The sequence below is a fragment of the Salvelinus namaycush genome, chromosome 22 (genome assembly GCF_016432855.1).
Source record: "Salvelinus namaycush isolate Seneca chromosome 22, SaNama_1.0, whole genome shotgun sequence".
NCBI lineage: Eukaryota > Metazoa > Chordata > Actinopteri > Salmoniformes > Salmonidae > Salvelinus > Salvelinus namaycush.
The window spans coordinates 12,074,606-12,095,991 of record NC_052328.1 but is presented as its reverse complement, the minus strand read 5'-3'; the positions used below and the strand labels follow the sequence as shown (position 1 = coordinate 12,095,991).

At 41.5% G+C, this 21,386-nt stretch overlaps 1 protein-coding gene across 1 annotated transcript; it reads right to left on the bottom strand.

Annotated features, from left to right (window-relative positions):
* Positions 1-3,667: 3,667 nt before the first annotated feature.
* Positions 3,668-20,987, bottom strand: LOC120017550 (rho-related GTP-binding protein RhoQ-like). The gene is made up of 5 exons (XM_038960390.1): positions 20,473-20,987; positions 20,047-20,105; positions 11,482-11,646; positions 5,613-5,708; positions 3,668-5,355 (listed from the first exon to the last, which is right to left on the bottom strand). Exons 1-5 carry the CDS (start codon positions 20,612-20,614, stop codon positions 5,194-5,196), a joined length of 624 nt encoding a protein of 207 aa, XP_038816318.1. The 5' UTR covers positions 20,615-20,987; the 3' UTR covers positions 3,668-5,193.
* Positions 20,988-21,386: the final 399 nt, after the last annotated feature.

Sequence of the window (21,386 nt, the reverse complement as noted above, 5' to 3'; positions counted from 1 at the left end):
AAGTAAGTGATCATGACATGTAAAAGTGTCCCTGTAACTGTGTGACTTTGATGAAGACTCTTTAGTAAATACTACTATTTTGAATACTGGGAAAGATGCAGAAGCATAGCGCGCAATTTGGCCTGGCTGGCACAGTGTGCATGTTCCTCTGTATTGGACACTGGTGAGACATGTGCGACTCACCATCATAGGTAAAGATTTTCACTTGCCGACCCCACCACCACCCTTCGCCCCAACAAGCAGAGAGGAGACTCTTTTCGTCAAAGAGGATTTGATTGACGTACCCGTGCATCACACGTGACGTCATTTCGAACATCTCCCTGTGTGTTTATGCTAGAGACTTACCGTTTCTTGCAGTGGCTTTAGCTCCATCCCCTCTTCTGCCGATATAAAAGCATGCGTCTATTCCATAACATGGGGCTCGTTTTTCTACACATGAAAATCCAGGCAAGAAATTGTCACAAAATCGTATGTAACACCCAAAACGTTTGAGCTAGCAACTCATATGACCTCACCAGTGTCGTTTGTCTTTGCTCTTCGACATCCACACGCTCTACGGCAGTCGTCTGAAGTTTGACGCCCACGTCCAAATTTCGAAGATGTCTTCTCACAAAACCGTCTGTCCAGACTGAACCGTCTGAGCTACGTCACCAACATCGACAGATAAGACTCTCACGAACATTTAGCATTCTTGTTTTGCTCTACGATGCACACAAGCTTCTGAGGAGTCGCTGGAAGGTAACCCAGTACCAGGGACATAAAAATTGCACAACGTGAATAGGGTGATGAGGAGGAGTCTACCATGTCCGTAAGCGACTTTATCAATTTTCCAGAGTCAGGTTCACTAACATGTTTTACTATTGACAGCCACAGCTGATTTCAGGATTGTATATTGATTTGCTCTCCTTTAAATATGTGTAATCTGATGTATTTGTTTCAGTCGCTGAATTGTTGAAGTATTCACACCCGAGTCAATACTGTGTAGAAGCCCTTTTGGCAGGGATTACAGCTGTGTCTTTCACACCTGGATTGTGCGACATTTGGCCAGTATTCTTTTCAAAATTCTGTGAAATTGGTTGTTGATCATTGCTAGACAACCATTTTCAGGTCTTGTCATAGATTTTTAAGTAGATTTGTCTGAATACTTTCCGAATGCACTGTACACCACACACATCTTTAAAAAAAAAATCTATATATATACCCCTCCCCTAATTGGAGTAAACTAATGAACAACACTTAAGCTTCTACTTCCAGATTATACATACTATATAAATGTACACAATCTATTTTACAATAGTTAACTTTCATTTGTTTTTACTTCTATCCTTCAGCTACCCTCAACCCCTCCCATCTATTTCTGAGGACCATCCAGTTTGATTTCTATTTGCCATATATTGTTAACTGTGCTCTCACACAAAAGTTCTGAACCTACTGTATATACATTTCACACACACAGTATATTTTACATGAGTTAATCTTATTAGTCCCACCCTTCAGCTCCACTCAACCCCTCCCATCCCTCTCTTAACACCATCCATACTGGATTTCTATTTGCCATACATTTTTCAACTGTGCTGTGATGTTTAAATGCTTTATGATACACCCCCCCCCCCCCCCCCCAGGAATTTGTCTGGTCTATTTATGTGTTAGTGTTTAAGATATCTTTACTTCACTGACACCGTTGCCGTTAGTTTAACTGATGTTGCACAAGACAAGTCAAACTTTTTGATGGAAGGTTAAATGCATCTTTGAACCGTCACACAGCAGTTCCTCTGCCTGAGTCTTAAATTGATCTTGTGGTCTTGAGACCACACAAATACTCATCTGGGTTGGGTCTTAGGGCCTAACCTAATGTCTTTATCTGGATTTTGTGGACTGTTCTTGAATCTATTCCCTCAGCTTAAATGTAGATTTTTCTGTAGTCTCTCATGATCGAGCAGCTGGCCAGTGTGTGCTTAAATCTAGTCCTGGGTTCCGAGATGAACATTTCTGCAAATCAACATGACGAGAGCTTGGTACTGTAAGGTTCTATCTGCGTTTTTTGTCAACATTTTATTATTGATATTAGTCTTGTTCTGTTCAATGTTCTCTACCTATATAATACTCTAAATACCCCCAATTCATGTTAAGTTCAAAAGAATACAAGATAAAACAAACCAAAGAGGGTTCAGAATTATAAAGCCAATTATCTCAGAATAATCTTTTTGCAGATAGAACCTTGTCTCAAGCTCCCAATGACTTGATTTAGCTTTGAAGCTGCCCTTAAAGAATGAATCTGGTTCAGCTTTCTGTGATCTTTTCTGGTCATTCTGTATATTCAGACTTTGAAGCAGTTAATGACACATATAGGGCCAGGAGTTTTTCCTGAGCATGTTACCTGACCCAAACCATATAATGTATGATTCTGGTCATCGAGATCTGTGTCTGGAAGTATTTTTTCCTCAAGCTTCAAAGATGGTCATTTCGGAACCATTTACTAATCCATAGAATAGTCCTATGGAGGAAGGATTGTTGACAATTTTAATCTAAAAGTATAAGGGATGAACGCCGACATTCTGTACATTACCTTGGAAGTAATGGATGGCACAGCGGGATGAGGCGGAGCCCAGTCCCTTTGCAGAGTTAATTTTTCCAAGGTAATGTACAGAATGGAGGCGTTTGTCCCACTTATACCACAGTTGCCAAAGAAAAACATGAAAGCACACATTTATCGGTAGAAATACTCCCCCCCCCCCCCGTTGATATTTTCAGTTATATAATCAAATTCATACTTTCTCATCTTTTAGTTGCTAGAGATGCGATCCAGTCGTTCGATTACATTACCTTGGAAAATGTAGATGCTACAAAGCAAACATTTGGGTCATTTGAAGCTTCACCGCTTGCTCTGTAATGAGTATTATTTTGATTTCAATTTAAAGAAAACATTTACATTAATTTATGAATATTGAAAAATAAATAGGCACATGCTAAAATATTGCTGAACATAATATACTCTACGTGCATATCAAAGTTCCAGAATGGGATCTCTGCTAGTTTAAAAGTTATGGCCCCTTTTTTTTTTTCCAGAGAAATTGGCATAGTAGGCAATGTAACCAATAACAGCCCTCCTTTTACAATACTTGTATCATTGCACATCCCGCAAATTACCAGCAGAGGGTGACCATTTTCACATTCACTCTTGGAAAATGCTTACAAATTGGATCTTAACTTTAGAAAATATTAAACTAGCCAAATTAAACATTTTTAGAAAATACTACTCATATTACAGAGCAAGCTGTAAAGCTTCACATGACACCAATGTTTGCTTTGTAGCACCTACAGATTAAACACTATGGAGTCTTAAACTTGGATCAATTATTTCTCAATTATGCTTTTAGATACAAATGTCATTTCAACAATCCTTCCTCAAATTACTGTTCTATGGATTACATTGTGTGAATCATGGTCTTTGTTGTTCTGGGTTTCGGGAGGAATCACATGTGTGACACACTTCGAAGACACTCCTTCCTGTATGAGGTCACCATGGCCTAGCTAGCAACTGATCCAAATCAATTGTGCCCAATACTGTACTTATAAAAACAACATCTATACATAACCAAACATCATAATATGTCCTGTAACACATCCTCTTAGTAGTTCATCCTCAAGGAAGACCCCAAAGAAAGGCTTTAGATAGTAAAACACATTTATTGAGTAGAGAAAAGGATTAACCGGAAGCTGCACTTGTTTCTGCACCGCTAAAGATTCATTCAATTTACCTCAGTAGCAGCATGTGCAACAACTTCCTGGTAAATAGAGAATGTTAACACTCGATAATCCATTCTGCTCTTCTAGGAAAAACAGTACACAGCACAGCAGGCTGGGACAGAGAACGAGAAAGAGAGGAGCACCATATACATTAAAGCTTTTAAAAATCAACAAGTCCAACTCTGACCTAAAAAAAACCCAACTGTAAGATCAGGCAAGCACCTTCCCAATGGATAGAAAAATGCAACAAAATAAAAAAGAAGAGCTCTCCTCCGGCTGGGGAAGGCATATGTGTCTGAAGATGGGGTTTGGAATATGGAGAAATCAGGGGTTGGAATATGGTTGGAGGAGGCTTATTGTGCTCATGCGTGCACCCCCTTGGCCATTGGAGGTGGATGTTGTAACCATGGTATGTTCTGTGCTTCAATGACAGAATTGAGAGGTACCCTTTTCACACTACTGAGCCAAGCCGAACTGAGCTGAATTGGGATGGACTGGTTCTGCATCCGCCATTAGTATACAGTATGTTCAGGTCAGCACGATAATGCTAAGGGTAGGGGTTTGCGGGTCGACTTTTAACTGTGCTTTATTGGACAAGGATAGGTATGTGGACTGTGCTTCATGTTGTGTGCCTCTCTCCCCACATCCCTGTATCCCACGCAGCTGTGTGCATTCAATTATTTGGCCACCATTGGGTTACTGATTAATTCAAGTCCAAGTTTAGTAATAATACTGCAGGCACCGCAAACTGAGCAAGAAGAGCAGATAATGTTATAAAATATGGGATTAGTAGAAAAAAAGACAACTCCCCATAGTTGAGGGGAATAGCCTGTTCTTTTAAACAAAGTATTTCATTGGTTGTGGCTGAGGTGAGTTACTCAAACACGCGTTTGGAGGCTTGATGGAAAGCGCCTTCAATAAATGCAATCAACCCATTCATTACTAAAAATGCATGTCATATCAGGAGTTAAATGGACACGTGATACCTATGTGTTTTCTGACAGCATGTTTTTGTACAGGAAAAATATGTTTTGTTAAAATTAATAAAAAAAAGTACTTATAAAGGCAAATAAAGTCTTACTGAAGGGCGTTGTTGACTTGGGTATTGTGCTCCTTTGGTAGTAAAGCTGCCCCCTAACTCCATTGGTCGACAGCAGGAGAGACAAAATCTCTCAAGAGCCCCGAACTAAAAATAGGGTCCTTGTCCGTTTTGGTCCTTCAGTCTCTCTCCCCCCTTTTATGTCCTCTCCGCGGTCTCTGTCATTCGTTCTGGTTTGTATTCATTAGGCACCAAATGGAAGAAAACAGTCTGAAACAGGGTGGGGCTTCCTGATATTGTTCAATAAGAAATGCTTGTTTTTGTTTTCTGTTTTCACATGTTTTAAAACATTTTCCATTGCATGCCCTAATAAATATGACCCAGATGTTTTTGGATGTTTGCATCTCTCACGTGATGAGGCAGCAGTTGATATAGCGTGGCCCCAGTCTTCTCTTCAAGACTCCCTTTCTCCTCTTGGGGTTCAGGATAGCGATAATGGCCTCATCAAACACAGTTTTCAGTCCTTTCTGGGTGAGAGCCGAGCATTCCACGTAGACACACGCACCAATCTGGAGAGGAACAGGCTGTCACTCAAAACTATCAACATAGGGTTAAGCTAGCACAAGCTAGCTTGGGGAGGAAGTTTTGTGTGTGAGACTCAATCAACAAATGCCCAAAACTGAATATATACAAGCTTTATAATAATTTTAATACAGAATTGGTTTGACGAGGGACAGACCATCTGTGTAAAGTGAGGTAGACCACTTGTCTCTCCTACACACAAAATGATTTCTAACCTCCCTCCTGGCCCCACAGTGGTACGTACCTCCTTGGCTAGCTTCTGGCCCTGCTCTGTGGTGATGGGTTTTTCCTTCATGTCATTCAGTTTGGCAATGGTCTTGGGGTCATCACGCAGGTCAATCTGAAACAGGGAGAGGCAACATTTCCAATCAGCACAGCCAATCAGAAAGGCAGCAGATAGGTTGCTTCTTAAGCAACTTATTCACTTGAGTGAACAACTTGTTCATTCAACTACCCACTGAGCACACCACATCATTTCAACGCGAATCATTTGGTAATATTTAGTTAATACGTTGATCAATGAGATTACAACCTATTTTCACCCAAAAGTTTGGGAATTTAACAATGTGTTATGACCATCCTTTCAACCATCAAAAACCACAACCAAATTCTCAATGTCAGATTTTTGGTTTAATTCTCTCACAAATTGTTATTGCTGCACTTTCAACCATTTAAAAACCAAAAGTTCAAAAGGGAATACAATGTCAGATATTTAGTTTATTTATACAACAACGTTATCACTGTGCTCCATCTAGCACAACAAAGGACCTTGATTGCAATTGAGATCATTCAAGTACGTCGTGCAACTGATCAATGCCATTCGAGATTAAGCACAGATTATTAAAATCGCAATTGTGAAGATCTCCACAGACCTGCTACTTTTGCATGCTATCTTGAACATGCACTTTCTATGACTACATAAGAATATCTTTGTTGCAGTAACCTCAATGTGTCCATAGTGTTTTACTCATTTAAAAATGTTTTAAAAAATACTGTTACATTAGTTTGTAAAATAGCCTTAAACTGAAGGCTATTTACTGGATTACAAAAATGTTACATTTTGTTTGGTTAACAACACAAGCAAACATTTAAAGGAGATGCATTTACTGCTTAGATAGTTCCATTTGTGCCAGTTTGTCTACAAATTAATAATTGATGTCCTGAATTCACATCTCCATTTCAACCAAAAATGTATGTAAAAAAATAGGACTAAAACAGCACAAACTTAAAATGCAGTTTGATTGGATTTTGGATTTTTTTATTAACTTTTCTATTCCATTTGAAATTAACCAAAGCTTGAAACCCTGTATTGTCTATTTTCAGTTGAATTTAAACCTACCCTTTGGAATGAATTTGAACGCAACAATGAATCTATTAAGTGGCGATTTTTCAATCACTCACATGATTGGTAACAGTCAGTGGCAAATATCAAAGCTAAGCAGAGCTGGACTAGATGGGAGACCAAATGGATCTTCTTCCCCATTTTCAAAGAGCACCCCACATTTGACTTCAATTACCAAAGAGTTGCTCTTCCTCTGTTTCACGATTCTTCTATGGAGTTTCACTGTAGTATTCAAACAGACAATGTTCATCTTGAGAAATGTGCCATATTAGTCCTTTGCACTATTTCCAAACACAATCCAAACCTTATTTTCATTATCTTTATTTAACTAGGCTAGTCAGTTTAGAACAAATTCTTATTTTCGATGACGGCCTAGGAACAGTGGGTTAACTGCCTTGTTCAGCGGCAGAACGACAGATTTTTACCTTGTCAGCTCGGGGATTCGATCTTGCAACTTTCCGGTTACTAGTCCAACGCTCTAACCACCAGGCTACCTGCCGCCCCTACACTCTAACCACTAGGCTGCCTGCCGCCCCTGCACTCTAACCACTAGGCTACCCTGCTGGTTCTCTATTATATTATTCCGTCATATGTTTTTGTGATTGAATTCAACCATGAGGCATTTGTCCCTTCATTTTCTTTTGAGTGCAGAACACACACACACACACACACAATGCACGCTCAGTCACGCTGTTCCTCTCTTACTAACACCCAATATGAGGCCAGGCACCACAGGCTGCATTTTTACATTTTTTGATTTGTTGGTATTTGGTCCATTAATATTAGTATTTAAAAAAAAGTAAACATATACATTTATCAAGTTTTTTTAAACGTGTATTTCTTTAGTTTGTCATACCACCGTCCACTACATTTGAACCACTTTAAAATGGACATACATCAACAATTTCAAAGCTCACTATATTAAATTACAGGATTTAAAAAGCCCATTTCATAGAGAATGTTACAAACTGGACTATATTTGGTTATATTATTTACTATAACTTACTTTCAAGAGATGGTGTTTGGTAGTCTGAATTCAGTGTACTTGTCCTTAACTCCATTTTCCCGAAAGTCAGACTTTTCCGACACGCCAACTCATTTCTTAGCTTCAGAAGCATCTGCATTCAGCAACTTGTGTGGTTATCTTTAGATATATTCTCCAGACTTGTCAAGAGAGAATTTTTGATATGTTGTAAATAATATACTACCGTTCAAAAGTTTGGGGTCACTTAGAAATGTCCTTGTTTGGGAAAGAAAAGCTATTTTTTTGCCCATTTTAAAATAGCAAATTGGTCAGAAATACAGTGTAGACAGTCATTTACAACATTAACAATCATAGCTGGAAACAGCTGATTTTTAATGGTATATCTACATAGGCGTACAGAGATCCATTATCAGCAACCATCACTCCAGTGTCCCAAAGGCACGTTGTTAGCTAATCCACGTTTACTATTTTAAAAGGCTAATTGATCATTTAGAAAACCCTTTTGCAATTATGTTAACACAGCTGAAAACTGTTGTCCTGATTTAAAGAAGCAATACAACTGGACTTCTTTAGACTAGTTGAGTATCTGGAGCATTAGCATTTGTGGGTTCGATTACAGGCTCAAAATGGCCAGAAACAAAGAACTTTCTTCTGAAACCCGTCAGTCTATTCTTGTTCTGAGAAATGAAGGCTATTCCATGCGAGAAATTGCCAAGAAACTTAAGATCTCATACAACGCTGTGTACTACTCCCTTCACAGAACATCGCAAACTGGCTCTAACCAGAATAGAAAGAGTGGGAGGCCCCGGTGCACAACTGAGCAAGAGGACAAGTACATTAGAGTGACTCGTTTGAGAAACAGACGCCTCACAAGTCCTCAACTGGCAGCTTCATTAAATAGTAACCGCAAAACACCAGTCTCAACGTCAACAGTGAAGAGCCGACTCCAGGATGCTGGCCTTCTAGGCAGAGTTCCCTCTGTCTGTGTTCTTTTGCCCATCTTAATCTTTTCTTTTTATTGGCCAGTCTGAGATATGGCTTTCTCTTTGCAACTCTGCCTAGAAGGCCAGCATCACAGAGTTGCCTCTTCACTGTAGAGAGAGTGCTTTTTGGCAATAGTGGCTTCTGTCTGGCCACTCTACCATAAAGGCCTGATTGGTGGAGTGCTGCAGAGATAGTTGTACTTTTTAAAGGTTCTCCAATCTCCACAGAGGAACTCTGGAGCTCTGTCAGAGTGACCATCGAGGTTTTGGTCATCTCCCTGACTAAGGCCCTTCTCCCCCGATTGGTCAGTTTGGCCGGGCGGCCAGCTCTAGGAAGAGTCTCGGGGTTCCCAACTTCTTCCATTTAAGAATAATGGAGGCCACTGTGTTCTTGGACCTTCAATGCTAAAGGAATTTTTTGGCACCCTTCCCCAGATCCGTTCCTTGACACAATCCTGTCTCGGAGCTCTACGGACAATTCCTTCGACCTCATGGCTTTATTTTTGGACATGCACTGTCAACTGTGGGACCTTATATAGACAGGTGTGTGCCTTTCCAAATCAAGTCTAATCTGAATTTACTGTAGGTGGACTCCAATCAAGTTGTAGAAACATCAAAGATGATCAATAGAAACAGGATGCACCTGAGCTCAATTACGAGTCTCATAGCAAAGGGTCTGAATTCTTATGTAAATAAGGCATCTGTTTCTTATTTTTTTATCAATTTGAAAACATTTAAACTAGAAATCAGATTTACCTAGCTCAGTGGAGACCCTACGAACCTTAAGGGTTAACCAACCCTGTGAACAGGTTAGGCAACTCAGGTGTCTATATTTAGTTAGCACAGTTAGATTTACTTAGCACACTTACTTAGCACAGTTAGATAAGACGGAAGTTTATGAAGTAGGGCCAAATGTAGAGATCTACAGGTTTTTAGCGAAGTCCAGCCAACCTTTTGATACAGGATTCAGTGATGTGAATCAAAACTGTCGCCTGTAACAAAACAAAGGGCACTATGGGAGATGGCATCTGAACTTTTAAGAGTAGCAGCAGCTGCACTTTGATAAGTAACCAAGAACATATGAAAAAGGTTGACTGAATACTTTTCTTCCTCCTGCTTAGAGAAAGGCGCGATCTGTTTCTGTAGAAAAAGCCAACTTTAAATCTTAGCTTCTTAACCAGCTTATCTATATGGTTTTTAAAACGTCAAATCCACACCAATCCAAATGCCTAAGTATTTATATGCGGGACACGTTCGATTGGCGACCCATCTAATGGAGTGAACATGTAGTTCATCTGAAACATTCTCGCTAGAGTTTAAAAACATGCATTTTGTTTTGCTCATATTAAGCACAAGCTTTACAAATCTGAGTTCTGTCACTAAGATAATCGTGAAACCAAGAACAGGCGTCGGAGCTCAGGCCTACCGAGGACAACTTCTTCAAGAAAATAGCGTGATCAACCGTATCAAAAGCCTTTCATACGAAATGTGCTGCTTTGTTTGTCAGTGTCTAAAGCATTGACAAGATCATAAACAACTAAAGTGGTTGCTGTAATAGCGCTATGCCCAGGCCTAAACCCTGATTGGTTTACATTCAAAAACACATTTCTCAGATAAAAAGAGCAAAGTTGTACATTTACCAAGGATTCAAGAATCTTAGCTAGACACGAAAGCCTTGAAAATGGGGCGATAATTGTTAAGAGCTCTACTTTCTCCACCCTTATGGAGCAGCAACACAAGAGCGGATTTACATACTTTTGGAATATTTCCTGATAACAATGTTAAATAAAACATTTGGGTTATTGGGCCAACAACGATGGGCGCTGCACACTTAAGCGGACCAGGATCCAATTGGCCGGCCCCTGTGGATTTCTTGTCTATTGCTAGCAAAGCATCCGGGGGTTCTTTTTCTGTAAATAGCATAAAATAAAAGCTTCAACTCAAAGTTTCCCCTATCAGCGCCCAGCCCAATATCATTGTGAATAATCTTAGAAGTGATTTCAAAGAGAGCCCGCTGAAATAAAATGGTAATTTAAACTCATTTAATGAGATATTGCCTCATTTGCACATTTTAATAAATTATTTCAGAAAAATGGTAATACAAAAGTCTTATTTGTGTCTACATTCAACTGGTAAAAGTGAATCGTTATATGATTAAGGGGAGAGAAAAAAAATGACCCTACTTTACCCCGCACATGCCCAACTGATACATGTAACAAACTCTTTATTGAGACAAACATTCATGAACACTTCTGTGGTAGTGTTTGATTTGTGGCTCTGGTCATCTGTGAATTGATTGGGTCCATATCAGTATGCAGTGTGAGAATGTGAGTTACGGTGGGACTGATAAGAGAAGTAAATATCAGCTGAAAGAACGATAAACCACAGACCCACTCCACTAAACTCACCACTATTTCTGGTGGCCAGGGAATTGCTGGCGGAGGGACACCCATACGTGTGGTTTGATCTTTTGGAAAGTATTTGAGAGTTACTAAATGAAAAAGTTAAATTTACTCTTACTATTAAGTTCCATCTACTTTTTAATGATTCAGAACTATACACCTATATTTCTTCATGGATGTTCGTGAATGGTCTTAAGAATTAAATAAACCAGAGTACAGTACATTTAAGTGGAGGCTCAGTTTTATAATCCACCTCCCCTGTCAATGTGAAGTAGGGCGTGAGAATGAGTAGGGTGGATGAGGACAGCACATGTCAGGTGAATACAGTACACTCTGTGAAACTCAGCATGTGAAATGGCCAGGACAAAGTATAGATACAGGCTATCGGTGGGGTGGCTCACCTGAGTGCCTATGAGGAGGTAGGGGACACTTGGGGCATACTCCTGCAGCTCGGTGACCCACTCCTCCCTCACATTCTGGAAACTAGCCGGGTTGACCACAGAAAAGCAGATGAGGAAGACATCGGTCATGGGGTACGACAAAGGCCTCAAGCGGTCATAGTCCTCCTGGAAAAATGTAAGGGCGGGTAACAAGAGACACAGGAGAGGGAGACGTTAGGGGAGGGGAACAAAGACACTGGGGAGAAAGAGAGCAACAGCCTTCCTTACATAATTTCCACCAAAAGACTGCCACATCCTCAGAGTTAATACTCATGAATAATTAAACCGTATGAAAAATGAGCTCCAAATGCAGCAATCTTTTTTCTCCTCCTCACTGAGGCAGAGAAGAGAGCAAACTTATTCTGTGCTTATCTACCGGACTTCACCATGCACAACACAGCACACTGCCAAGCTACCAGGCTGTTTTATGAGAACAATGAACACTTTTGTATGAAGGGAGTGATAAACATTTAGCCACTAGAATTTAGTTTTGAAATGGAGGGATGTGCCGATTTCTACAGATGACCATCAGACAGCAGCTCGTCTCTCTGTCTCTAACTGTGGCTATTGGGCATTATTTCACATTAGCAGTACTTTACAGGAAGCAGTGCGGAAGGCATCAGACAAACTGCCATCTCCGATAGGCCTCAGTTTATTGTGTGGCGCCAATAGCTAATTCACATATCCAACATGGTCCGTTCTGTGTAAATGAGATCAAGCATTTCCTCATTGCTCCCTGATACCCAATTCTGAGAGGATGTTCTTCTACATCACCCGGCACACTCTGAATGACCCGAGTTTATACATGCAGAGTGCACACATGAAGACTAGTTATGGTGATGGACGAGGTGGCAAGCTTGAAGGAAGTAAATCAATAGGTCTTAAAATCGTTAATATGACCGTCTGATTAGCTCAACAAACTAACTTAACATTGCTCAGGTAAAAAAACAGAAAAATCTAAGTGAATTAAATTCTGTGCACTGGATAATTAAGAAGTCTTGGACGACCTAGTGGCGATGCCACAATAGTGTCTGTTATTACCATTTGGGGGCGGTAGGTAACTTAGTGGTTAGAGCGCTGGGCCAGTAACCGAAAGGTTGCTGGATCGAATCCCCGAGCTGACAAGATAAAAATCTGTTGTTCTGCCCCTGAACAAGGCAGTTAACCCACTGTTCCACGGTAGGCCGTCATTGTAAATAAGAATTTGTTCTTAAATGACTTGCCTAGTTAAATAAATAAAGGTTATTGTGAGCGCAGTGGTTTCAAGAACTGATGGAAATAGAAATAGCCTTCATGAAGCCTAGCTGATATCTTACAGAAAATATGCTGATACTTCTGCTTTCTAGTCCATTTCAAACTGTTTGAGAATGCATGTAAAAATCTAGTTGCATTTGTCACATGCTTCGTAAACAACAGGTGTAGACTAACAGTGAAATGCTTACTTAGAGGCCCCTTCCAACAATGCAGAGTTAAAGAAAAGAGAAAGAAAAGTATTAAAATGTAATAAAAGTAATAATAAATACACAATGAGAACTCAAAGTATTCAGACCCCTTGACTTTTTCCACATTTTGTTACGTTACAGCCCCCCTCTCAATCTACACACAATGCCCCATAATGACAAAGCAAAAACAGGTGTAGACATTTTTACACATTTAGATTTTTTTTTAAACTGATATTTACATAAGTATTCAGGCCCTTTACTCAGTATTTTGTTGAAGCACCTTTGGCAGCGATTACAGCCTCGGGTCTTCTTGGGTATGACGCTACAAACTTGGCACACCTGTATTTGGGGAGTTTCTCCCATTCTTCTCTGCAGATCCTCTCAAGCTCTGTCAGGTTCGATGGGGAGCGTCGCTGCACAGCTATTTTCAGGTCTCTCCAGAGATGTTCGATCTGGTTCAAGTCCGGGGTTCTGGTTGGGCCACTCAACGACATTCAGAGTCTTGTCACGAAGCCACTACTGCGTTGTCTTGGTTGTGTGCTTAGGGTCGTTGTCCTGTTGGAAGGTGAACCTTCGCCCCAATCTGAGGTCCGGAGAGGTCTGGAGCAGGTTTTCATCAAGGAGCTCCCTGTACTTGCCCCGTTCATCTTTCCCTCGAATCCTGTATGATGCTGCCATCACCACGCTTCACCGTAGCGATGGTGCCAGGTTTCCTCCAGACGTGAGGCTAAAGAATTCAATCTTGGTTTATTCAGACCAGAGAATCTTGTTTGTTTCTCATGGTCTGAGTGCCTTTTGGCAAATACCAAGCAGGCTGACATGTGCCTTACTGAGGAGTGGCTTCCGTCTAGCCACTCTACCATAAAGGCCTGATTACTGGAGTGCTGCAGAGATGGTTGTCCTTCTGGAAGGTTCTCCCATCTCCACAGAGGAACTCTGGAGCTCAGTCAGAGTGACCATAGGGTTCTTGGTCACCTCTTTGACCAAGGCCCTTCTCCACCGATTGGTCAGTTTGGCCAGGCTGCCAGCTCTAGGAAGGGTCTTGGTGGTTCCAAACTTCTTTCATTTAAGAATAATGGAGGCCACTGTGTTCTTGGGGACCTTCAATGCTGCAGACATTTTTGGTACCCCTCCCCAGATCTGTGCATCGACACAATCCTGTCTCGGAGCTCTACGGACAATTCCTTCGACCTCATGGCTTGATATTTGCTCTGACATGCACTGTCAACTGTGGGACCTTATATAGACAGGTGTGTGCCTTTCTAAATCATGTCCAAACAATTGAATTTACCACAGGTGGACTCCAATCAAGTTGTAGAAACATCAAGGATGATCAATGGAAACAGGATGCACCTGAGCTCAATTTCGAGTCTCATTGCAAAGGGTCTGAATACTTATGTAAATAAGGTATTTTTTTGTTATATACATTTGCAAAAATGTCTACAAAAATGGAGAACATCATGTTCGTGAGGGTCTCATCTTTCAATTGAGTGGTCATAACAGTTTGTAGGCCAAAACGTTTGGATGCAACAGACGTTTTCTTGAGGAGACTGATTCTTCGGGATGTCTCATGATCTGACAAACACAGCTCTAGCTCTGCCACCTTTCACAGCATATGCAGAAGGATGCGGTGGATTGAGACGCAGTTAGGGTTGCAAAGGGCCGGACACTTTCCAGTAAATTTCTGGAATTTTCCTGGAAAGTAAGCCCTGGAATTTGGGGAATTTTACTTAAATTCATCATTTTTTTTTTGCTTATAACAGTGAACCTTTTTTTGAGGGATACACATGAAGCAATTCTAGGTCTTGTGGCATTGTTTGGTTAAACTATCTCCAATTCAATGGAATTGCAACCCTCTGCATGCACAGTGCATTCTTCCATCACATGTACAGCTGATTCTCAAGATCTTGCAAACTAATGAGATGCTATTGAGCCCACACTACTACACTGTCTGAGCCAAGGACTACATGCTTTCTGGTAAGTTTTGATTACAATACTGGGTGGGGTGAATATATTTTATGACATACATGATTTTTTGTTAATTAGTAAATAGTAGCCTACAGCAAAGTGTGTTTAAATAATTTCTAACTTGTTAACAATTCCTGCTAGTTAGTTTTTGATACCATGTGGGTTTTAGCTTGCTTGAGCCTGATAACCGAGGAGTGTTAATTCACCCGTTTCCATACATGTTTATTTTAAAACATTTCTCTCAAAAAAGCTGTTTAATCTAACTGTTTATCTGAACATGGAATTGTAATTTTTAAAAATTACTCGTTTTTATTCGAATCTTTACAGGAAATGAAAGGGCACTATCTGATATGTAGAGACAATTCACTGCAGCTAATGTAGAAGGAAAAGCTGTGTACATTTGCAAATATTGTGCCAAATCACATGTGAAGAATGCAACAAAGGTGCAGAATCATCTGGCCAAGTGCATAAAGATCCCTCAGCGCTCACAACATTCAACCTCTGACAAAAGTGAATCAGACACCTTATGGATAGCAACAGCTCATGGTCCTCCTGGAATCAGAAGTTTTTTTGATTCAATGGAGGAACGTAGTCAGAGAAATGCTGATGAATGTCTTGCTCGAGCTGTGTATGCAACTGGTTCACCTCTGATGCTCACAGGCAAAGTGTATTGGAAGAGATTTCTGAATATTCTTCGCCCAGCATGCACCCCTCCAACCAGACATGCTTTAACTACTCATTTGCTGGGTGCAGAGTTCAACAGAGTTCAAGTGAAGGTCAAGCAAATCATAGAGAAAGCAGACTGTATTGCAATCATCTCTGATGGGTGGTCGATTGTTTGTGGGCAAGGAATAATTAACTACATCATCTCCACCCCTCAACCAGTATTCTACAAGAGCACAGACACAAGGGACAACAGACACACCAGTCTTTACATTGCAGATGAGCTGAAGGCAGTCATCAATGACCTTTGACAACAGAAGGTATTTGCACTGGTGACAGACAATGCTGCGAACATGAAGGCTGCTTGGTCTAAAGTGGAAGAGTCCTACCCTCACATCACACCCAATGGCTGTGCTGCTCATGCATTGAATCTGCTCCTCAAGAACATCATGGCACTGACAACAATGGATACACTCTACAAGAAAGCCAAGGAAATGGTTAGGTATGTGAAGCCTCATCAAGTTATAGCAGCAATCTACCTCACCAAGCACAGAGAGAAGAATAGGAGCACCACATTGAAGCTGCCCAGCAACACCCATTGGGGTGGTGTTATCATGTTTCTCCAAGAAATGGCCATATCACAGTCTGCCCCATCAAGAGGATCCACCTGGATGACATATTTTGGGAGAGAGTGGTAAGGAGCCTGAAACCTATAGTAGTAGCCATTGCACAGATTGAGGGAGACAATGCCACCCTGTCTGATGTTCAGACTCTGCTTGCAGATGTAAGAGAATAAATCTGTACTGCCCTGCCCACTTCATTGTTGCTCCAAGCAGAGGAAACTGCAGTTCTGAAATACATCAAAAAGCGTGAAGACTTCTGCCTGAAGCCCATACACGCCACAACGTACATGTTGGACCCCAAGTATGCTGGCAAGAGCATCCTGTCTGGTGCAGAGATCAACAAGGCCTATGGTGTCATCACTACCGTGTCTCACCACCTTGGCCTGGATGAGGGCAAGGTTCTTGGCAGTCTGGGGAAGTACACTTCCAAGCAAGGGCTTTGGGATGGAGATGCAATATGGCAGTCGTGCCAACATATCTCATCAGCCACCTGGTGGACCTGCCACCACCTTGCCTCCATCATCCTCCAAAACCCACCTCAGAGCGCAACTGGTCCTTGTTTGGGAACACACAAAACATGCAACAGGCTGACCAATACAAGGGTTGAAAAATTGGTGGTCATCTGGGAAATTTGAGGCTTTTTGAGCCTGACAACGAGCCATCCTCAACAAGGTAGGAAAGTGACAGTGAAGATGAGGCCTCAGAGTCTGATGTTCAATAGGTGAACATTGAGGAGGTCCAGGGAGAAGACATAGAAGCCAGAGAGGAAGACAACCAAAGCTTTAGTTTCTAGATTATAATTTTACAGATGTATGTTGAAAATGTTTTTGGGAGATGCGATGGATCATTGGGGATCATTCAATATTCCCTTTCTTTTGTTGTTCAGTGAAATGATCCCATGTGAAGAGTCGATTCATTTAATTAAAGTTCAATTCGTAACAAATTATTTTATTATTTTTCTATTGGAAGGATGTAATAATTTGCAATTATGTCTACTTAAAATAAGGTAAAAGGTTTATGTTTGTCTCCAAATGATATGGTAAATATCCAATGCAAAAAATATTACATTTAAATGGTATTAATATTAATTTGTATATATTTCCGTTAATTCCTATATTCCCGTTAATTCCCACATATTCCTGTTAATTCCCATATCTGAATATTCCCCAAAATGTGAAACCCTAGACGCAGTCCATGCAAAAAAACAGATCTCTAGTTTAAACCGACAGATTTTTTTATTATGTTAATTCGATTTCCACAGGGGAGCAGAAATTGTAGGCTAAGGGTTAAGAAACTAATAAAGGTACTCACGGCAGGGCATATTCCAACCACTCTCCCCATACGGGTTCTTACATTTCGATCAGGGCGAGGCTTTCTATGGCATTTCTACTTGGCTGGGTATGTGATCTCAGCTGTGAGTGTGTCGAGTCACTGACATGACAGTCTATGTTATCAATGAGTCCCTCCTCCTCGTGCCTGGCAGCTGTGTCAGAGACGCCTGTTCCAACATAGCCACAAGGAGAATAACAAGCGCAGGCACTACGCTTCATGGCCCATCCTCAAAACTGTTTGAACACTGCACTGTAAAAGGGTTACTGTGAATTGTACAGTAACTTACTGGTAGTTGGTTGCCAGCTAGTAACTGCATTTCATATTACAGTACTTCACGGCTCATCCTCAAAACTGTCTGAGCATTTACCAACACGGGGACTAAAGTGGTAGTTCAGACTGAGGTATCCCATTCAAGGTGATTACATCACATGCCAAATAATGGAGCTTTAGACCTATGGTGGTCAACGGTGAAACAGTTTAAAACATCCATCAGCAACCTCTATCTAGCTGTAGTGTTCAAATGTGAATGACATGTCTAGTGCTGCCATTGGTGTTCAGCTGAGTGGAGAGGAACAAGGCCCCGTGGCAGCAGCAGAGCCCACTTTACTCTACCCCCTGCTGGGATGTCTAGGGGTCACATCTCAGGGAGGGCACAAAACCTAATGAGGCACTATACAAAACAAAAGGGGGGGTGGGCATGTGCCACTGAGTGTGAGGAGTGTGAGTGCAGGAGGGAGTGAGCAAATGAGAAACTGAGCGGCAAAAAAAAGGGAAAGAGTGAAGAGTGAGTAGAGAGAGCCCAGTGTTGCCATGGGTACAACAGCACTTAACATCCACTTCCTGTTTCCTCCTCCTATCCACAGCAGCAATGCTAGCTTTCTATGATTAGTGCATCAGCCAGGGAGGGGATGAATGAACAAATCAATAAAGTATATTCCATTCTGTTCCTTCTGTTCTTGGCCCACATGTTCAAGAGCTAAGAAATGTGACTGAACGTGTTACGTATAGATGTGTGAAATAACCCGGTGGTGGAATAAGTGATACACAGACAAAATGAGAGGCTCATTTCTCTTCTCTTTGAGCAAATGGTTAATTAATCATCTTCCCCTATGAAAAAGCTGACGATTCTGGGAGCTTGAGCTCTGCCAGGGGCATAAGTATTAAAAGGTCTTTGGAGCCAATAAAACATGTCTGATGCAGAGCAGAAGGTGGGGACTGTAGCAGGAGAGTGTGAATTAGCGGGTGGGTGGCTGGGTTGGATGAGATTCCTCAACAGAGAGGGGTATAGTATTTAGCATTGCATTCTTCCATACCCCCAGCCCGAGCCTCCTACAGGGCTGTATTACAGGTTTCCAGAGCAGATTTGCAGTTTTTCACTCCCCACTCACTCTGTTTTTTCCCCCTCTGTCTCAGCCAGCCCCTCGGTCTCTCTATTCCCTCTTCCGGTTTCCCTCCCTCTAGCACTCCCTTCTTTGATCAGATGCTGAAGCTATAAACATTACCAGCTGGCCTTGTGCTCAAGCATAAAGAGATCAGCCGAGGTGGAGGAGTGGAGGGGCTGCGTTTGAAGAGAAGTAACTACACTCTGTGGCCTCTGCTCCCACAGTCGACATCTGGGATACTTCTCAATTTCACAGACGGTCTGAATCAGAAAACAAAAAAAAGGCTCCAGACATGGAATTGCAATCAAACACCAAAGAGTAACAGAAAGCTGTGTGAAACACTACTGAAATGTAGTTTTAAGATCATATAGTTTCTCCAAAGAATGATGGTTATGGTAGCCACAGATTCGAGTGGGAATAAATATTTGGGATTGTTGGAGACAATAGCTAAACTATTCATGTACTTATATTTTATTAATGAACAAACGGGCCTCGTAGTATTATTTCTCATCCTCAAAACCTTTTCACCCTTTCACCAGGTGAATAGTGTTTCAGTTCGGGACCTATTTGGACGGGTTCGGGGGAGAGTGTTATCAATTAGTCGCTGCATGTAACATGCCTTAACTTAAGACCCAGCTTGGAAAAACAGAGCTAGAGGTCTTAGAGGAGAAAGTGAGTGTGTGTTTACGCGAGAGCTTGCTGGACGGTGAGTGAAAATGTTATGGGTGTGCACATTTGACTGCGTGCTGCTGTGTACAGTGTGAGTTAAGTGATACACTTGCAGATTTGAATGCCACATTGTAAAGAACCAACCCATAAACAAGACAGTGACAACCTCCCTACTGGACATAGGACCCCTGTTCTCTACATAATAGACCTATTGAAAGGCTTAACTAGGCCTACCAACCACGGTCTATCACACACCAGACTGACTGGAAACTAGAGCAATGTGGCGAAAACCGCCACCTGTTGCAGTTTAGAGTGATCAGATTTTCAAGCTTGTGGGTGTGTCTAGAGCACCATTGGTTAACAGTGGGGGGAGCACATCGGGAGAGGTTGTGTCCTTGGACGTGGCATGCTTGGCAACCAGCCAGAGTAAAAATAAACTCACTGTACCTGACCAGCTGTGTCATACAGTCCCAATAAGTACTGCTTTCCGCCAACGTTGACACTCACTGCAAAGCAATGAAAAAGGCTTGTTTAGAGAGAGACAGAGGGATCTCTTATCCCAAGTGGTTTTGATTATAGAAACAGATGTATTCCTATGCAATCTGAGACAAAGAAAGTAGAAAATGTAAGCAGTGCACTACATTCAAACACACACTTCGCCTTCCCCTGAACATTGGAATGTAGGGACTATTCAAACAAATTGGTATAGAGATTAAACTCATGCAACAGTAACTAGATTACCAGTGTCAGATTTTATTAGGAAGGATCAGGTAACTGGAAATGATTCAATTCGAGAACACACACACACACACACACCCCACACACAGCCTAAATGTTCATGTAAGATCATGACATGTTCCAAAATCATTTTACCTGCATAATGGTCAAACACAGTGGGAACATACTCCTCTGGAAAGGCGTCGTTGGCATAGCTCATCAACAGACACGTTTTGCCCACAGCACCGTCTCCAACCACAACGCATTTCAACATAAGAGTACCAGTTCCGTTTGCCATGATGATCCTATCATTACCACCATCCTCCGACGCCCTGTTTTCCTGAGCTGCACGGAGATCCCCACACCACTGGCATTACCAGAGACGGAGACCAAATGCGCGACTCACCGAGACCAATGGAAACTCCATTTCTCCTTCCTCCTTGCTGCCGTCCAGTTTGCAAATGTGGCCGTAAAGGGTTTTTATTTCCACACTGCATACACAAAAAACACAGGCACTGTGCAGGGTGGCTATTTACCGGTTCAGCAAAGTCTAGAAAGTCCCAGTAGTCAAAACGGGTTCGCCCCAGTCCCCCGCCCTATCGTTGATGTATTTGCGAGACACGCGCTTGGAAGCCCGCTGTTCCCCAGTTCGCCCCTTGGCTCTCCGTCCCTCGCCTAGTTTGCATTGGCACTATAGAAAAGGTGAGTTCGCTTGTTGTAGAGGCGGAGCTATATCTGAGACCAATGGGTTTTGGTAAAAATCCATAGATTGTGGATGGTTTATATTGATATTATGCTTTAGGCAACTACTTTGCTATATTGTTGAAGTGTATCCAAATAGCCTTTGTTTCATCGTTATTACACTTGTTTTGCATCTTCCGACACAACATTTTAGTCATAGCCTATACCCTACGCATAATGGTGTTAAATCCAGAGACTTTCTCTATGGTTTTAGTCCTAATTAATCCCAAATGATGGCATAATTGCCCCAAATCATTAGCCTAAACAAAAGTATGACAATGTCATGATGACCTGAAGAGGGAGTGGAGAGAGTAGCGTGAGGATCTTGC

Bases quoted from the DNA above. Each gene is read 5' to 3' on its own strand.
- LOC120017550 (XM_038960390.1), bottom strand. From the start codon at position 20,614: ATGGCAAACGGAACTGGTACTCTTATGTTGAAATGCGTTGTGGTTGGA. The intron at 5,709-11,481 runs GTGAGCCACCCC...TCCCTGTTTCAG, and splicing joins ACCTCCTCATAGGCACTCAG to ATTGACCTGCGTGATGACCC. The intron at 5,356-5,612 runs GTACGTACCACT...GTTCCTCTCCAG, and splicing joins GCCAGAAGCTAGCCAAGGAG to ATTGGTGCGTGTGTCTACGT.